General features: G+C 47.4%; 1 protein-coding gene across 1 annotated transcript in view; it reads right to left on the reverse strand.

Moving 5' to 3' along the window:
- KIRREL3 (kirre like nephrin family adhesion molecule 3) overlaps positions 1-20,275 on the reverse strand; it is a 292,205-nt gene that overhangs the window by 151,307 nt on the left and 120,623 nt on the right. The window contains exons 5-6 of the mRNA XM_077839635.1: positions 18,308-18,465; positions 11,374-11,524 (exon numbers count right to left, since the gene is read on the reverse strand). Of these exons, the coding sequence (XP_077695761.1) occupies positions 11,374-11,524; positions 18,308-18,465 (309 nt within the window). The remainder of the gene's footprint in view (positions 1-11,373; positions 11,525-18,307; positions 18,466-20,275) is intronic.

Genomic DNA, 20,275 nt, shown 5'->3' on the forward strand with positions numbered 1-20,275 from the left:
AAGCTTATGCTCAAATAAATTGATTAGTCTCTAAGGTGCCACAAGTACTCCTGTTCTTTTTGCAGATACAGACTAACACGGCTGCTACTCTGAAACCTGTCAGCTTCTTTGGCAGCTTTAAGATCCATGCGATATGTCCGCAGAAGTCCTAGCACCCCAAGAGGGGAAGAGCAGCACCAACGAAGATGCAGCCATGCGGGGTAGGGTGACGCAGTGTGGCTGCTCACATTTGGGCTAGGCTAGCCTAGGTGCTGGTCACCTGAGTTAACGCTGCAGTGGAGGCAGACTCTTAGATACGTGCTTAAGAAGTTTGCTGGATCTCCATTGACTCTATTACTCTGCTTGCGGGGAGAGTCAAAGCTTACACATGCAGGGCATGTGTGGAGCTAGAAGCAGGGAAAAGAACATATATGCTGCCTCCAGGGACCCAAAGAGCAAGGCAAGTACAAGCAGAGGGGCAGACTCTCATGCCCTGGCTCATGTTGACCAGTACCTTGTAAGGTGCTGTGAAACAAAAGGATATCAGAGAGTCTGACCAAAGCTGGAGTCCTCTGCAGTGCCATGCAACTAGCCCACCAGCCACCTGCATCAGAAGTTTGGTGTATGACCTCCTTGCTCTAAACAGCCATGTCAGTGGGTGGGAAGTGTGTGCGCACGCGGAAGCTGTTAGTGACGTGTGTGTTTGTGGCGCATGGATGGAGGTTCCCTGTTAATCAGGAGGAGGAAGGAATCTGTGCTCTTCCCCGGTGTAGCTCAGGAGCAAAGAAAGCCGTCACGATTCCCTGTGGGATGGATGGTTTCACCAGAGAGCATGGTGCAGCTCTTATTGCACCCTACTGCACCACTGACATCTTGAGCCGTCTTGCTGAGAGTGAGGCCCCCTTCAAGGGGGCCCCCAGGGCCGCAGGATTAGCAGCATCATTTGAAAGAGCACTGATTCTAACACTTGCACTGAGCGGAGGGGGAGGAAGAGCAGCAAGGCAGCACCTTCTGCCCATCTAGGGGAGAAACCGCCATGACAAATGGGAGACGCACAGCCCCTTCAGTACCCGCTTGCTGTTACAATGTCCTGCAATGCTCCGGCTTACGTGTGGAAAGCAGCAATCCGGTTAGAGACGCAGCGAACTGGGAACAGTTATGAGGCAAAGGCGCTGGGAGGGCTCTCGCACGAATGTCCATGAAATGCTTACAGATCCCTGCATGAAAGGTGACTCATAGCTACCTTAATCCCCTTCACCCTCACTACCACCTTGAGCCTCTGCTCATGCCAGGACCAGTTTTCATCTCCACCCGCTCTCGCCTAGAGAGGAAGGATGGTCTGGCGGCCTAGGTGCTAGTGTGGGACTCAGGAGACCAAGTTAAATTCTTTGCTTTAACGTCTGTGATCTTGGCCAAGTCACTTAGTCTCTCTGTGAGTCAGTTCCCCCACTATACAGTGGGGAACGCAGCCCAGCCCTGCCCTGCCTCCCAGGCATGTTGCGAGTATAAATACGATCTGAAGTCCTCAGATACTTTGGTACCAGGAACTGTCGTTACATCGGTTAGAATCCCACGCCCCTGACCTTGCTGTCACTGACTTCCCCTGAATTCTCATTCCTTTACCTCCATCTCACTTAAAGAAAAGCACAAACCTACAGGCCCATTAAAAAAGGCATTGAAATGAGCAACCACATGGTGCGCAGAGGCGCTGAGCTTCCACAAATGGGTCTGGCGAAGCAGCGAGCCAGCCCGTCTCCATCCTGGCACACAGGATGTGAATTTCAATACAGGCACTGGGCTCCGGTAGTATAAATAGTTTATGGCATATCAAACTATTCAACATGATTTTAATCCCACTTGTGATGTTCAGCGCATAACTCACAGGAGTCTGGCTTTGATGTGGCTGGTGGAATGGAAATCACATTGAACAGACGTTCCAGCTGGAGTCACTTAGTGTTTCCATTACAAACCCTGGTGGGATTTTAGGTTGGTTTTTTGGAAGGGGGAGGTGGGCTCATGACTCAGCTATTTTATTTGGAAGGCAGATCCTGAATCCCGATGTGTGGTATTTAAAGCAAACTTTCGCTACCATCAGATAGACTAGGGGTCCCCCCCATCACTGGATGGGGTGAGCAGTCTTGTTATGGTATAAGAACCTTTTTTGATGCTCTTTTAAGTGAAAAAAAATAAGAAGTTGATTTGCTATCAAGTGATTTATTAGGCTGTTGGTTCATGGGATGGACTCGTTCCTTGGAGTGCTTATTGTTAAAGGAAATGTCTTTCAACCCGGGACAGTAACTACTGTGCAGCTATATCAAAGCTAACATGCGGCATAGAGTGTGCAGTGGAAACTGGACGACACAGACTCCAGGCCAAATGCTCTGGGAGACATTTGGGCCATGCAAGGTCTGGGTTTCAGTGGAATTGGTATGACTGTCTCTGAGGAGGGAGGCCAGGAGTTTCAAAGTGCTGTGTGCTATGGAGATGTACTCTTCCCCAGCCATAGCATGCTAACTCAGGTAGGAGTAGGGCTGGGCCAGGGGACCGTAGGGCTGTGGCTCTGCAGCTCGGTGGATGTATTGGCCAAATCCGCTGTGCAGGGGCCATGCAGCAGGGAAGGGTGCTTGCCAGGCCTGGGCTGTCAGCAAGGAGGCTCTGAGTCCCCACGCTGACCTCCGCTATCTCTAGCTCCACCATGAGAGCACAGCTCTTCCTGAAGCTGTGATGCCAGGGAATTGCTCCCTGCACACCAGTAGTGGGGTTTGCGGGGAGGGGAGGAAATTCTACCAGGCAGAGGGGAAAGCCAGGGTATTAATGCGGATGGGGTCTGGCATGTTTGGGGGAAGGAGAGATGCTGCTGCCCATTCTCACCCCAACCCCATGGGGTTCCCACACAGGCTTTTGCGGGGTCACTGGGGAATGTTCCAGCACTGGAAGGAGCACCAAACTTCCCCCACTGCTCAGGCATAGGATAGCCAGGTTCTCAGCATCTCCACCCAGGGCATGTTTAGATTTTAAAAACCAGGCATTTTCAGAGCATTGAAGCAATTCTTTCTGGAGTACACATCCACCAATCCATGAGTAGTGGCTTCTACTGAGTTAGCCCTGCCTATTATGCAAATAATGAGGCAGATCTATGTAGACCTCTTCTTGGGTGCCTAAACTAGCCCCTTTAAGAGTAAGACAAGGGCCAGTGGCTCCAGTCTTTCTGCCTTCTGTCTTCTCCAACTACCATGACCTGGCTATATTCTGCTTTCTCCTTGGTCTCCTCCATGCATGCAAGTGTGGTGAAGATATTTAAAGCTGGGTGAACACTGGATTTTCCACGTTGTGGGAAATTCCAAGATTTTGAATTTTTTTCTGTTCCAAAACAGGAATGAAAAACAAAACAAAATACAAAATTTGCCATGAAACAAAAAATTTCAGGGGGAAAAAAATCATTTCATGGCAATCGAAAGGTGGTGTTCAAATTCTCTTTTAAAAAAACAATTTTATATTATTGTCTGTGTGGATGGTGGTGCCAGGAGGGCTTTGGCTTTCTCATCCATGGGATGCTGTTGCGAGAAGGACTGATGAGCAGAGATGGGGACCACCTAGCAAGGAACTGGAAGAGTATCTTTGGATACAGACTGGCTAACTTAGTGAGGGCAGCTTTAAACTAGGTTCAACAGGGGCAGGAGACACAAGCTCACAGGTAAGTCCAAAACATGGAGACCTAGGTGAAGGGTCAGAAGCTGGGGGAATATGGACAAATCACAGCAGGGACAAAGGAGCAAGGAGGAACTATAGAGGGGAAATATAATGTACATCGTAGATGTCGGTACACTAATGCAAGAAGCATGGGGAATAAACAAGAAGAACTACAAATTCTAGTGAACAACCACAATTATGCCATAATTGGCATCACGGAGACTTCATGGGATAATTCATATGACTGGAATATTGCTATAGAAGGGTACAGCTTTTTAAGGAAGGACAGGCAGGGGAAAAGGGAAGAGTTGTGGTTTTGGGTAGCAAAGATACACTTGGTTGAGACAGAAGTGGGAGGCATACCTCTTGAGAGTCTTAGGGTAAAGATAAAAGAGGCAAAAAAAAAATAAGGGTGATGTCACGGTAGGGTCTACTTAGACCACCTAACTAGGAAGAAGTCATGGATGAGGCTGTTTTTAAACAACTAACAAAATCATCCAAAGCACAGGATTCGACGGTGATGAAGGATTTCAACTACCCAGACACCTGTTGGGAAAATATAGCGGGGCTCAGATTATCCAACAAGTTCTTAAAAAGTTATCTCCAATGCATTGCATTACTGAAGGTGGAGAAAGTGACTAGGGGAGAGGCTGTTCTAGATTTGATTCTGACAAACAGGGAGGAACTGGTTGAGAATTTGAAGGTGGAAGGCAGCATGGGTAAAAGTGATCATGAAATGATGAGTTCATTATTCTAAGGAATGGTAGGAGGGAAAACAGCTGAATATAGACAATAGACTTCAAGGCGGCAGACTTTAGAAAACTCAGAATTGGTAGGCAAGATCCCGTGGGAAGCAAGTCTAAGGGAAAAAAGAATTCAGGTGAGTTGGCAGTTTTTTTGTTTTTGTTTTACAGAGACATTATTAAGGGCACAACAGCAAACTATCCCAATGCATAGGAAAGAGATTAAGTGTGGTAAGAGACCATCCTGGCTTAATCAGGAGACCTTCAATTACCTGAAACTCAAAAGAGTCATACAAAAAGTGGAAACTAGGTCAAATTATGAAGGATGAATATATAAAAAAAAAATGAACACAAGCAGCTAAGGACAACATTAGAAATGTGAAGGCAAATAATGACATTAAACTAGCTAGGGACATAAAGAACAACAAGAAAACATTTTAAAAATACATGACAGGAAGACCAAGTACAGGGTAGGCCCATTTCTCAATGAGGAGGGAAAGACAATAACAGAAAACACAGCAATGGTCAAAGTGTTAAATGTCTTTTTTGTTTCAGTTTTCACACACACAAAAAAGTTAGTGAATGGATGACTAACACAGTGAACATCACTGTAAACGGGGTAGGATCTGAAGCTAAAATAGGAAAAGAAAAAATTAAGACAAGTTTCTTAGACAAGTTAGATGTCTTCAAGTTAGTAGATCCTGATGAAATACATCCTAGAATACTTTAAGAATGGTCTGAAGAGATTTCTGAGCCATGAGTGATTATCTTTGAGAACTCATGGACGACAGGATAGATCCCAGAGAACTGATAAAAGGGCAAATATAGGCCCTATCTATAAAAAGGGGAATAAAGACAATCCAGGGAATTATAGACCAGTCATCTTAACTTTGGTATCTGGAAAGATAATGGAGCAAAAAACCAAACAATTTGTAAGCAAGCACCAAGAAGAAAATAAGGTAACAGTCAATAATGGATCTGTCAAGAACAAACCATGTCAAACCAACCTAATATCCTTCTTTGACAGGGTAACAAGCCTGGTGGATAGAGGGAAGCAGTACATGTGATCTATCTTGATTTGAATAAGGCTTTTGATACTGTCAACATGACCTTCTCATAAACAAACTAGAGAAATATAGCTTAACGAACCTACTATAAGGTGGGTGCACAATAGGTAGGAAAAGTGTACTCAGAGAGCAGTTATAAGTGGCTCACAATCAAGCTGGAAGGGCATACTGAGTGTGGCCCTGCAGGGATCTGTCCCGGTTTTGGTGCTATTCAATATCTTCATAAATGATTTGGATAATCATACTTAGAGCATACTTAGAGAGTAAAGTTTCAGAGTATACCAAGATGGGATGGGTTGCAAGTGCTTAGGAGGTCAGGATTAGAATTTGAAATGATCTTGACAAACTGGAGATATGGTTCGAAGCAAATAGGATGAAATTCAATAAGAACAAATGCAAAGTACTAAACTTAGGAAGGAACAATCAATTACACAAATACAAAATGGGAAATGACTTCGTAGGAAGGAGTACTGCAGAAAGGGATTGGGGGTCATAGTGGATCACAAACTAAATAGGAGTCAACAATGTAATACTGTTGCAAAAAAAGCAAATATCATTCTGGGATATATTAGATGAAGTGTTGTAAGCAAGACAAGAAGTAATTCTTCCACTCTACTTAGCACTGATAAGGCCTCAACTGGAGTATTGTGTCCAGTTCTGGGCACCACACTTTGGGAAATATGTGGACCAATTCAAGAAAGTCCTGAGGAGAGCAACAGAAATGATTAAAGGTCTAGAAAAAATGACCTACAAGGAAAGAAAATTGGATTTGTTTAGTCTGGTGAAGAGAAGACAGAGGGGGGGGAACATGGTAATAGTCTTCAAGTACCTAAAAGACTGTTATAAAGAGGAGGGTGATAAATTGTTCTCCTTAACCACTGAGAAGTAGTAATGGGCTTAAATTGTACCAAGGCAGATTTAAGTTGGACATTAGAAAAAACTTCCTACGTGTCAGGGTAGCTAAGCACTAGAATAAATTGCCTAGGGAGGTGGTGGAATCTCCATCATTGGAGTTTTTTAAGAGCAGGTTAGACAAACACTGTCAGAGATGGTCTGGATAATACTTAGTTCTGCCTCACACCTGTCGAGGTCCCTTCCAGTCCTACATTTCTAGGATTTAAAAAAGTTGAAATGAAGAGTCATTTTTAAACGGAAAATCAAAATGCTCCATTCCGCCCAGCCCCCACAAACAAAACGTTGTCAAAATTAACATTACCGCAAAATGTTTCCCTTTTGACAAATCCAAAGGAAAAGCATTCCATCTGGAAATCTCCAGCCAGCTCCATTGCTGTCACATGGTACTATCTGAGAAGCTGATGTGGCCATGCAAACAGACAGTCACATAATGGCGTACACACAAGGCAACAGAGTGGGGGGAGGGTGCAAGCAATAGGTGCTTAGCTCTGATATTCTGCAACCGTGATATTCTTTTAATGTAGTTTCTTAACGGAATTGTCTAGGTTAAAACAGTTCTATAAACTGGGTTTATTCCTCTAGACACCCCAGGATAGTCCGCGGAGATCCTCCCCTCTGGGACCCTTTACATCTTGTAAAAAGAGCTGGAGTAGCATGAAGAGGCCCTAAAAGCCCCATAACTGGCCAGGGGAGGATTCCTCCAGTGTAGGCACTGTGGAAGACCACCATCCGATTGCCCTTCGACTGGAGGAACCCCTTGCAAGCCCACGTGGAGGGGACATGCTGGGGGTAGGACTAGGGATGGGAAAATGTGTTGTAGGTAGGTCTGCAGCACACAGTGTGGATTCTAGGCAGTACTGTGTGGACAGGTTGTGGCAATGCAGCTAGGCTCCCAGAGCGGTTTTAGGTTATGCCAGGGGGCCCTCCAGCCCTCAGAGCAGCCCAAGCTGGGGAGGGTGCGTCAAGCCATCTTAGCCCTCCCTTGCCCCATGGAAAACAGGCACAGCACAGAATCTCACACAAGGTGCACAGTGAACCCAAGGACTTCTGCTTGCAAGGATGCTAAAAACTTTCTGCGGGGGATGCACTACATTTTCAACGGCACAGGTCAATGCCCATTACATTAGACAGCAAAGGCTCAGTTCTTCCGGGGCAGACCCCGAAATCATCAAAATCCATGGGATTACTCAGGTGCTTCTGGGAAGAGCACTCAGCACCTTGCAGGATGGACCTCAGAGTGGGCAGGAGATGCTGCCTAGCTCGTTAGGCCATGCATGCATGGTCTGGGCTACAGACTACAGACTGCTTCTCAGTCACACTAAGACCCCTTTACACTGCTGTGGCAGCCCAAAGGCTCAGTATGGAAGGTGAACATTTCACCCACATTAAGGCTTCTTTACACTGGTGGTGTGTGTGTAAAAGAGCCTTGCTGCAATTGAGAATCGGGCCCACAGCACCACCTGTATGTGAAATTTGATTTCCAAACCCTCGTAAGCTCACTCAAATCAAACCCAATTTTCCCAGCAACACTTTTCTTCAACGTGGGCTATTTCCAAGCTGAACTTCAATGCTCAGACCCCTGACATGTTGATGCTGGAGCTGTTCAAATAAAGGGATCCAAGCACTTTTTTGTTTCTATAACGGGGACTGGGAATGTTTCCCTCTGTCCTCTCATTCAAAAAGGGTCAGACATTTTTTGCTCAAACCGCCGGCGGGGGGGAATCAGAGACGGGACCTGGAAAGCTTCAGCCTGGGAGATGAAAGGTTTGGAACATTGCGGAGGATTGAAAACGAGGAGTTAAAATGGAAACATTTGTGCTACTTTAGCTAAGGCTGCCATTAGCACACCAAATGCGGCACACGCCTCCGTGCATGTCGGACAAAACTGACCAGGGAACACAAGGCCCATGCGCCATCCAAGTCCTAGCTCTGCACAGGGGGATTTGACACCACCTCCCCATTGCAGAGATCCCTTCCAGAGCCTTATGCACTATGTATCTGCCCGCTTTAACTCCTAGAGCTTGCTTCTGCACTGCCATGCACCATGCAAAGCCATTGACACCAGTGCCGAGCAGCGGTATACAACACTCCCCTTCTAACTGGGCAGCATTTCACATCTGCCTTGCACAGGTATCACAGTGATGAGGGCCATATAAAGTACCTGGGTGCACAGCTAGCTAGGTAGACAGAATGAAATGGGAGAGATAGTGAGAGTGCCCGCCTGCAAGTAGCTTGATAGCCAAATGGACTTAAATGATGGCACAGGCCCCGCTACATCTGAGTGGCCAGTGGTGGCTGCAAGTAGCCAGCTGTGGTTCCTTGGTCCCTGGCCGCTTGGTCCTGGCCGACATTAGAGCAGCAGGAGGACTACTCTAAATTCCACCGCTGATGTCAGCTCCAGAAGGGAGCTAGTCGAGGCCCAAGCTTAGTAGAGTTTGGCTCCCTCTTGTCCCGCCCCATCTTACCCCCACTTTGTCTACTGGCATGCCCCATCCTCCTGCTTACCCCAGTAAAGGAGCTGGTGTAGGAGGCAGTTAAGCTGCCTCCAGCAGCTTAACACCTACATAGGGACAATTCCCCAGGGCGATCTCCAGCCAATTTAAGTTCAGTGGAAAGTGAATGTAGCCAAGTGGAAAATCCATCTCTCAGGGTGTAAGGCAGTGGGGAACCAGGCTGTGTATGCTGAAGGGATGCAGAGAGGCTGGAGTACATTCTGTCTTCAGGGATGAAATTCACCCCAGCGCAGGCTGATTAATCTGTCTTGCTGTTATTGTACCCCTCCATCTTCCATCCAGCGCTGTTAAATTGATATCCTCATTAGAGCCCATTAAAAGCAACATTCTTTTAATGGCTGGATGGGATTATTATTATTACTTTCACAGCATGGTGTATTTAATGGTTTGGAGTAGAAATTGGTCTTCTTTATTGGGTCTCTCCCTTTTGAAATGGATTCCACCATGCTCGGAGATTCAGATCACGTTGCCTGCCCCGTTCTATACAGCGCAGTCTAATGATGTCTCTGGCTTTCTGTTGTTATTATTGTGTGTGTGTGTGTGTGTGTGTGTGGGGATGCATGTGCAACTGTTGTAGCCAATTGCTATCTGTGAAATAACCCGTGCCATTATCTCATCTGATCTCACCGATTCTGTCAGGACATACCACAGAGCCACCCAAGAACCTGTTAATCTTCCAGCAGAAAAGCTGGGAGTCTTAAATGGAGACTTTTCTGCTGCACTCGACTTTGCTAAGCTATGTTTTAATTGGACTCTGGAAAGCAGCTGCCAGCCCAATATTTAACACCCTGCAATTGCAAATTGTTGGCAAATGCAGCTGCAAGAATTGTGTGTGCAGATGAAGTGGGGCTAGGGGAAGGGCCAGCCTGAGCCTGACAGCAGCAGATATTGAAAGGGAGTTAGGGTGGGTGCATCTCAGATAGATGCTGTGGCCCAGACTGAAATCTATACTTAGGGGAGCTATATAAAGTTTGGCCTGTCTCGTTCTCTGCACGTGCCTGTCCGCATCAGCTGGAGTTTTAAACTGGTCATATTAGACTGGGACTGAATGAGACTAGGATATTTATGCAAGCCTTTAAAAAGCTGTAGGTGGGGGAATCACAGACATGGCTACAGAAATTCTGTGTTGTGGGCTAGGCCACTCCATCATGGGGATGGGTATTAAATGTATTTAAAAAAAGCTGTCCCAGCCTTGAAATTTTTTAACAAACTAATGAAATTCCCTCTAAGATTAATAGATTCTAAGGCCAGAAGGTACCTCTGTGAGCATCTAATCTGAACACCTATCTAACACATGCCAGAGAACTGCCCCTAAATAATTCCTAGAGCAGAGCTTTTAGAAAACCCTCCAATCTGGATTTAAAATTGGTCAGTGATGAAGAATCTACTGTGACTCTTAGTAAACTGTACCAATGGTTGATCACTCTCACTCTTGAATATTTACACCTTATTTCCAGTCTGAATTGGTCTAGCTTCAACTTCCAGCCATTGGATAGTGTTAGACCTTCCTCTGCTAGATTGAAGAGCCCATTATTAAATATTTGTTCCCCATGTAGGTACTTACAGACTGTGATCAAGTCACCCCTTAACCTTCTCTTTGTTAAGCTAAATAAGTTGAGCTCCTAGAGTCTGTCATTATAAGGCAGGTTTTCTAACCTTTTAAACTATGAGCAATGATGGACCTGATGCTTCTTTGAGGCCTCTTTAAATCCAGGTACAGAGCCCTGAGCCTCTAAGTCATGGGTGCAAATCCAGATCATGCATCATTGGTGAATGAACCTGCTCGTATCACCTGTGCCTTATATGGAATAGTTTGGTGGTCTCAGACAGGTGCCCGGTCAGCAAAACGACCATCATAATTGGCATGGTTGCTGGCGACACTATGAACATAGACTATACGGAGGGCATAAGCATGGAGTCCCTAGGTACTCCCACAGCTAGGGACAGGCTGAGCAGTTTGTGTAGAATCAGAATCTTTGCTCCCAAGCTGAATCTCAGCAAGTCAAGGTACTCTCCCATCCCCACCATGTTATTTGGTTCATTTTCTCACTGCTTCTGTGGTTGTTGGTTCTGTGGAAATTCCAGGATACCCTGAGAATGGCCCTTCTGATGGGATCTGGCCTGGGATCCCTCACCCTCAGGAGATAGCCTGTCTACATGGAACATTCAGATCAGTTTTGCAGCTCCAAGAACGTTCAAGAGACTGGAGAAGTTCTGGGGAGATGTCCAGACTTCTGAATGCTGTGTCAGATCAGTGCCTTGAACTGATCACCACTGGCTAATCGTAAGACTGCAAATACAGAGATACACTGGAGCCAAACCCCAAACTCAGAGCCTGATCTGGTTCGGAACTTTGCACTTAGGGCCCCACTCTAGCCAAACTCAGTCATCCAGGCACCAGGGAATCCCCAGGGCAGGGCGGCATTACAAAACACACATGGCTGGTCTGGCCGGTCACACACTCACGCTGTATGTCGATGGTCACGGACGTCTCCTTCCCGCTGGGAATGGCTTTGTTGGTGGCCCGGCAGACGATGTTCTGCCCGTTCTCAATGTTGGAGGGGCCGATAAAAAGGGTGCTCACGATGCTCTCCCTCTTGCCATCTCGGAGAAGTGTCTGCAGGGGGAGAAGCAGGGATGAAAGTTGGTTACTCTTGAAAGGGGCAATACATTCTTTACTCTTAGCTGTGTTTATTATGTTAGAGCTTAGGGACCAACAAGCATGAAGCCAGGTTATGGTAGTGGTAGGCACTGTACAGACAGAGCGGTAGACGGTCCTTGCATGAAGATCTTACAATCTAAATGACTGCAATTCCTATGGGGTTTGCAAAGGAGTTGATGGGGGTTAGGTGCACAAACTCCAATGAGTTTCAATGGGAGTTGGGTGCTTAACTCCAATAGGCTCCTTTAAAACCGTGCAGTGCCTTGCACCCAAGGATGACAGCTCTGGTGAGATTCATCCCACTCGCCATCCCAGGCAGGGAGATGTTTGTATTGTCAACTGAACAGACCTTGCAGCCATCAGGGATTTCACAGCCAGTGGCCTGCTTCTTGCTCCTTGGGTCACCTCACACACCTGTGCCAAGCAAGTGTGAAACACTGCCATGCCAATCCAGTAGCATTTCACACCCACTTTGCACAACAGGAAATGAACAAGTATGCTGCCAGGCAGCGCGGGAATCAGGGCCTGAAGACTATAAGGACCATAAGATTCCTAGAGAAGCAGCATAAAGTCACCAATTGCTGCAATGCATTGCACTGTGCAAACTGCAATTTTGCCTCCAGTGCAGTTTGCTTAGAGTGAAGGAAAGAAGCAAGCTGTGTGATCTAGGGCTTGGAGTAGAGAGTGGAGTGCCAGCGGCCAAACCCAGCCCAGGCAAAACATCACTCAAGTCAGAATCAGGCCCGAGGACTCCTGGGTTCTATTTTTGGGTCTTCCTGGGGCTCATTCTGTAGCCTTTGGAGAATCAGCCCTTTGTGAATCCATCTCTGAATTTCCACAGGGGGGGGAAAAAAAAAATCACACCACCTCACTAGCCATCAAGAGAACGAATGCTTGCATTAATTAATTATTATTATTGAGGTTTCTTTCGTTCTGGACCTCTAATGTACGCTAATCAGACAGGTAATGCATGCCATGAGAGAGAATATTAAAAAGCCATTAACGAGCTGCCTTGCAAGCTCTGCAGTGGACGATGTGTTCAGAAAGGGTTGATGCCACCAGCAGCGGTGGCATTCCTGTGCCACGCCCCGGGTGTAAATCGTAACCACTCTGATTTGCTTAGTGTTACACACCCACTTTGCAGCGGTGCAAATGGTGACCCAAGGTGCAGGGCAATGGAGCATCACGCCCTGTATCTAGCTCTACGCCCCGCCCTGGCACAAGGCAAATCTGCGGTTTTCCTTTCTCCTTGCCCTCCTATGGCACTGTATAAGGAGTGATAATGTATAACCCTCATCTTGATCAGCCCCAAGAAGCAGGGGAGGCCATCAGAGGCACTAGCGAGGCAGCTGAGGACGCTCCACTCCAATGCTGCAGTTATCCCCCGTCGCACACAGGCTCAACCTTCGGATCTGCCTGTTCATGGGCAGGGAGGAAGGTCTTTGTGAAAGGAACCTGGCGTAGCGAGTAGAAATCTCCTGCTGGGCGGATCTGATTTATGGCCCTCCGGCAGCATGGCCGACCAAAACGTTCAAAAAACCACCCATCAGGCCTCCAGAAAACCATGCGATGGGTGTAAAAATCAGGAGGTTTTTAAAAAAAATAATAAACGTTCAGTTCTTTTATTTGCCTTTAGGATTCTGAACGTTTAGGATACACTTACGTCACGGTTTCAAGCCTCTGCAACCAGGAATGCTAGAAACCTGACTCCAGGAGCTGGGGCTTTAAGAAAAACAGCAAATATTGCGAGACTTGTAATAAAATCATGAGAGCTGATGACATTGCCACAGGGCTGTAGGCACAACCTGGCCCCATCTGGCATGGAAAGTCCCTTGCATGATGCCTCCCCAGTATGACAGCCCTCTTCCTCCAAGCCCTTCCATGCCAGCTGCTTAAGATGCACTGGGAGTCTCGGCTTCTCATTTGAGATGGGGCCACACTTTGTATGCAGCGAGTGCGCTTAGGCTTTGGAATTAATGCAAACACAAACACAGATATATTTGAAAAAGGGCTGATATTCCTTCACTGTCACGGCAATTGGCGGGTCTGAAACGAAGAGGGCTTAACTCTCTCTTCCCCAGCGCCGGGACTGACCCAGCCCTCAGCGGAGAAGAAGATTTGAAGCGATTGCAATTAGTTACAAACGATTACATGTTAATGGCCTAGATTTTAATTAATTTCACCCAAATTGGTGCAGAGAGGGGTCAGTTCTTTCAGGTTTTAATTAGCGCCATCTGCCGCGTGGCATCCTGGGAAGTGGGGGCAGGAAGGGGCAGCTGTGGATTTGATTTTGTTTTTTGCTCGGTCCCCGTTTCAGGTTGCAAGAGGGAGAGTGAGGCAATGCTAATCAGGGGAGTAATATTATCATGGGGGCTGGACGAGCAGGGTTTGTAGGGGGCTATGGGGATTGTAGATTTGTCCTTGCTCAGATGCACATGCTGCAGGCAGGTTACCCTTTCACAGCTGTGGTGCTCAACAGCCTGCTTGTTCCTTGCTGGAGACTGCTGCCGGCAGGGGAAATGAAATGTCTCAGGATTTGGGTGCAATAAAGCAGGAATCCTTCTGTGACACTGCAGGCAAATCAGATAGCAGCTAGGGACAGAAAGGTCATAATCCCTATGCAAATGAGATGCTCCCTTCTCCAGTAGCCTCCAGATGGCCTGTGGGGCCAGGTTGGCTCATCTGGGGGGAGCTATAGGCAGGGATGGAGGCAGCTGGGCACAGGGGAGATGGATCTCCCCAGGGGCTGCAATCGGATGATGGTTCGTGGGTCTCACAAATTTGTTTTCCATCCAGCCAACACTTCCTGGAGCTACCCAAGAGCTTCCAAACAGCCCCTGTCTGTCACATCCAGCCCTCCCAGTGCCCTTCCAGGCAGGTACATCTCTCCCCCCCACGCCAGGGCTAGTCGGTTTAGGCTGTGGTTGGTTTCTTAAGGAAATACCTCCCACCCCACACACATACATACTTCTCTTCATCGCTCTCAGGTTTACATGGGGAATCTCCTTGTGGTATCTAAGCCCTGCTTTCACCACCAGCACTGGACGCCTCTCCCCACCTCATCTAGATCTCTGTAGCATCCCCGCTACCTCAGCTTGCGTGGCAGGCTGTGAACCCTGACAGCATCGCCTGACACTGCTGCCTTCCTGCTCGTCTGAGATTCTCTGCTTGTGTCAGTTCGAGGTCCACCGCTACCATCCTGACAGGCCGGGCCCCAGCGCTCACTCCAGAACTGGGCCTCTGGTGCCTGTCCTCACTACCCCTGCTGAGATCTCAAGAGTCATTCCCCTCATCTGGTTTCTCCTGGCCTCTGTTCGGTAGCTCTGCAGGACAGTTGGGCTCCAGGACCCAAGGGAGTTCATCCCCCCATGGCCCAGGCAACTCCTGGCTGCTGACACCACCCTCTGTGATGGAATTTAATGGAACATGGACCCCTCTGCCTTTGGCTCCTCATTACCTATTGCAAGAGCCAGTGTCTTGTATTGGTCTGGGAGCCATCGCTTTGGGCAAGATGGTGACTAGGGCGGTGATGGAGAGAAGGAAGCAGCAGAGCCAGCCTCTCGGGGGACCCCAGACGCTGTGGCATGTGCTACATCCCAGCTGTTTCCCAGGAAGAACAGCAGTGACAGCTCTCTGCCCGGGCTCTAAGATCCATTCTGGAACAGCTCCCTGCTCTAGGCCACCCTGTCAGTTGATGTCGCAGTAGCACTGACTCTGCAGCAGAGCTGGGTGAAATGTTTTCAGCAAATAGTAAATTCACTGAAAAATGCATTTTTTGAGGTACTGAAACAATCTGCAAATTCAGGTTGAATTGGGCAACTCGTTTCGGCCAAAAACAAAATTATTTTTTCCCCTGAGGAAAAGTCATAACAGTTCATTTCAACCATTTTGAAACAAAACATTTGGACTTTTCATTTAGAAATGTAGCAATACTTATTTTTTCACCTTGGACTTGCCCCAACCAACCAAGGAGGCATGTGTGTCTATCTACTCCCCTCATCAAGATGGAGGAAGGCTATAGGAGGGGCGTCGACAATCAACCTGCAGCTTTTGTATGTCCAAACCATCAGTGCCATCTACCAAACTTCCTGCCTTAAAGCTCTGGCCGCTGCAAAAAAGCCGACAACTATTCCTCGGGGATTTCATCAACAATTCTTTCCTGGATGGTCATCTGATGCAACCAGACTGTACCAGGAATTTAAATCCACCAACAACGAGCAGGTTATTGAAAAAACTAGAGCTCTTCTAGATCAAACCAGGCAAGAGTGAGGGAAAGAAACTGTTTCCAAACTGTATTTCACAAAGCCCAGTCTCAAAGCCTAACAAACTATTACGAGATTGAGGTGAGATTCTCGTTGGGACAAGAGAGTTATACCCAGTTATTGCATCCCAGCTGGTGATCAATGGCAGAGCTCATAATCAAGACAAAGCCTTCAGACATGCAGTTGAAATGGTGGTGCTGTGAGATGGCAGGTTTGAGCATGGACGTGAACCTGATGACTCCTTTTACCGATCAAGAGCATCACAACTTCAGGTCAGATCCCACTGAAATCTATGGACAGAGCCCTAAAACCCAGCCTTGTCCTTCCACACAATCTCACCACTTGGATGCAAAAGCCTTCTCCTGGAGAACAGGCATGAGCAAATTCAGCTGGAAATCAGCTTTGTACAGCGAGCTAGGATTTAAAAACAGGCTTATAATGGAAAAAGAATGGTTTTGTAGGCTTAACTGTGGAGTCATTATTGGAGCTCCACAATGAAGTGAAATAGTAAAAATAAATAGTAAAATAATTTGGTCTTGGGAGAAGAGATACCTATGCACATAGGCAGCACTGTGATCTCTGAGGTGACTCCTGAATTGCACCAGGGATGAGTTTGGCTCTGTACCTTTCCAATGCAGAGGAAATATAAGAGCCACAGGAGGCCAATGCAGCTGCACAAGGAGCTTTTTGGCTATTTAAAACCCAAAAGGGATACATACAGGAAATGGGAGGAGGGGCATGTCACCAAGGAAGCATACATGGGAATAGCGCAAGAATGTGGGGACAAAAAACCAGGAAAGCCAAGGCAAAGAACTGTCAAGGAATGTACAGCCCCTTCCTGTTGTCTCTAACAAATATCAGACAAAAAGAGAAAGATCAAGGATAGCGTGGGTCCACTGCTCAATGGAGAAGGTGAGCTGGGGACAGAAGGCAGAGCTGCTCAGTGCCTACTTTGCTTCAGTCTTCTCTCAAAAGATAATGCGACTGGATGACTAGCAAAGTTACCAAAGACCACGGCCTTGGATGGGTTAGACACAACAAATCCTGCGTCTTGGCAGGGGGTTAGACTAGATGATCCCTGCAGTCCCCTCTGACCCCATGATTCTATATTAGTGCAGTAAAAGCTGTTCAAACACGAGCCACGTTTCAGCACCAAGTTTCACTATCACAGTTATAACACTGAGCACTTTCCTACATCTTCAAGTCATTTTAACTAATACAACCCATCCACCCATGGCACTGTAGGTATTTATGGTCACCCCATTTTAGAGATCAGGAACCTGGGTTAGGTGCCACAAACTACCCAGTGGCACAAAGGTCAGAGGTGAAACTAGAACCCCACACCTCTTGGCTCCTAGAGCTGCATTCAGCCCCCTGGAACCAGCCTCTCTCCGTTTGACTTCTTAGTGAAATCTTATCAGTCCAAGCCTACAATAATTGCAAGCCAGCAGTTCAGCCCCTGGCTCACAGTGTCACCAGCATAATTGGGATGGAAACTGCTAAAACAGGAACCATTTGTTCTCTGCTTGCCAAAGGTTGCTGCTGAACTCGTTCAATTTGATGTGCTATTCAGGCACGAGAGAGACAATCCCCTTCCCTCCCAAGAGACTCATTTCCTCCAAATTGCCCAGCCAACCAGCTTCTTAGCATCACAGAGAGCAAGCTGTTCTAGCCAGTTTGGACCCAGAGCCTGCCACTGCTGTGGCCAGTTCTGGCCTCAGGGCTGTACCGGAGAGCTGTTGTGTTCTGTTAGGTGGCAACCATCCACTGGTGCATTTACACTTCCCTGAGGACAACTCAGGCTGAAGTCAATGGGAGTTAGGCACCTGTATACCTTTGAGTATTGGGCCACCGTGCTTTTAGATACATGGTGAGGAGCACATCAAATAGATGACCTGCTCAGCACTGCTGAGAGGGAGAGCACTGAGCTCTCTGGGCTGGAGGTAGCCAATGAGTCAAATTCACAGCTGAGTCTGCCCTTGACTGCAACTCACAGCTGCTTACACCCTTCCGGCAGCTGCTTTTCTTGCCCACTCCTCCCCTTGGCAGGGCAGCTGTGTTCACTCCAGTAGGCCATGTTCAGAGATGACATGTAAGGTCGCACGTTAATAAGTAGGTAAGTCTAAGTCAGCCTAAGTTGGTGTAAATCATTTACTGAAGGGCTTGGAGAAGCTTTGAGTCCGCTCTGAATATGCCCTTCTGGCTCCCCACTGATCTCTGCTCTCCCAGCAGCCAGGGGTATAGAAGCTGAGGGAGCAGCACCGAGAAACTTGGGGCCAGAACATCCGCTGGTGTAAATCAACAGAGCACCACTGAGTCACTGGGGTTATGCCAAGTGACACCAGTTGAGGAGGACATTGCTCCTGATGCGTAAGAGCCACAGTTCTGCTCTGGCCAGTACTGAGTGAAGAACACCTCTGCGAGGCGAGCGGAAGAGCAATTCCACATCCCCATCCCAAACTCCAGCCCACCTGACCTTGGAGTAGGTGGCTCCATTGATCACTTCTCCATTCCGCATCCAGACGATGGAGGCTGCTGGTTTGGCGTTGTCAGCATGGCAGGTCAGGTTCAGGGGATCCCCAGCTCTCAGGCTAATGACCGGGCCCCCAGTAATTACTGGGTCATCTGGAGGAACTGCAAAGAAATCAGACAAGAGAAAGAATGTAGTTTATAAGTTTCAGCCAAGCTACCCTTTGCTTGCAAAGTCTGTGCCTGCAGTGGTAGTTAGCAGGGCACACGTGGTGAAAATGGCAACCATGGGCTAAACTACGCTCTGGTACAGTCATGGAACCCCAAGGCAGTCAGCTTCAGTCAGGCTGTGGCTGATGGCAGAATATAGCCCAATCTTAGTACCATTCAACTTGATTTTCTTTTGTTGCCTGCATCTTAGCTGCGTCCCAGAGTCAAAAATATGGCAGCAATGGCACACTGATACTTAAGAGGCATAGACGAAGGAGACAAGGGATAAGTTTTCAGCAGAGGTTTGAAATGAGATGAAGAATTGATTGCTTGGTGAGATGTAGGAAAGCGTGAGCTGGTAGAGGAGAAGGCTCTCATACAAAACCAGGGCCAGAAGGAAAGAGGCTGGGATAAAGGCAACACAGGAAGGAGGGAGACAGATTAAACAAGAAAGAATGACAAAGGCCTAGGAGGTTGCTTGGATAAGTCCATGACCTTATGCTACAAAACAAAAGAGCAGCACGTGCACTTTCAGCCTAACAGGAAAGGAGAGAGCACAGCGTGTGCATCCCCTCTGTAACAGTCTGCAACAACTCTGAAAACAAAATGGCTGCTAAGCTCTGCATGCAGAAAGAGTTCTTAGAAATTGAAAGGGCAGCACCCAGAAAACAAAGACATACCACACTCAGGTGACTTCTAAACACATGAAGGGCAGTTTAGAAGCGCGACCTAGAAAGAACAAGATGTGAAACCCGAAGGACTGGCCACTGAAAACCCAGCGTTGTGCTGGCAAATGTATAGTCTTTTCCCCCTTAACTTATCTTTAAAAGCCTGATTAATGCCCAGCCTGCAGAAAGGTGGCGGAGGTGGGGGGGGGGGGGAAGGAGGGGTTTGCAGAGCACCTGATGCTGTGAGGATCTGGGGTTTGTTGAGTGTATGCGGTAACAGTGTCTGTTTTTTATAAACACAAATATTTAAACTTCTCAGAGAGTTCGATCCTGGAAGCTTGAGGTCTCCACAGCCAGACAGAGAGGGATGTGGGTGCTTGTAAATGGTTAACATGTTAACTGTTAAAGGTTTATGGAAGTTCATCCACTTGAAATTTGGAATAACAACAGCTGTGTGATCTCAGGGAAGAGATGGCTATTTGCAACGGAGATTGGTATGCTAGATCACAGTGAGTCTGGGGTATTTGCAGGAGTTTAAGCAGTCGCGAGGGGATTCGGCAGAGAAGAGAGGCTCCGTGTTGAAACCTTTATTAACAACTGTGCCTGAAATGGCTCAGAATGCTGGAACCAACACCAACATGTTTCCCCCATTTATTTATTTATAATGTTGCTGACTGCACTCACCTAGTGAAACATACACTGCTCATTTTATGAGGGCCCCAGGGAGAAAACTGTCATGCAATCTAGTGTACTCCATTCAAGAGCGAAGCAATGCAAGGTGCTCGGTCTAACAGAACAGAAAAGAGCAGCGAGCAGACACAATTTCAGTCCATTTTACACACTGACAGGGAGAAATGATTTCTTATAATCAGACTATGGGCCAAATTCATCCCTAGCTGCAAATTCACTGCAGTCAGCGGAGACACACCAGAAATTCATCTGGCCCAACATTTCTGTCTGTGACCAGAGACAAGATCCTCAGTTGATAGGATATGAATCAATGTTACTTTGTCGAACTCAACGGAACTACACCAATTTACACCCATTGAGGATCAAGTCCACAGGAGTTTATACCAGCTGTCTAAGCCTGCGCCCCC

Source organism: Eretmochelys imbricata, chromosome 22, assembly GCF_965152235.1.
Source record: "Eretmochelys imbricata isolate rEreImb1 chromosome 22, rEreImb1.hap1, whole genome shotgun sequence".
Taxonomy (NCBI): domain Eukaryota; kingdom Metazoa; phylum Chordata; order Testudines; family Cheloniidae; genus Eretmochelys; species Eretmochelys imbricata.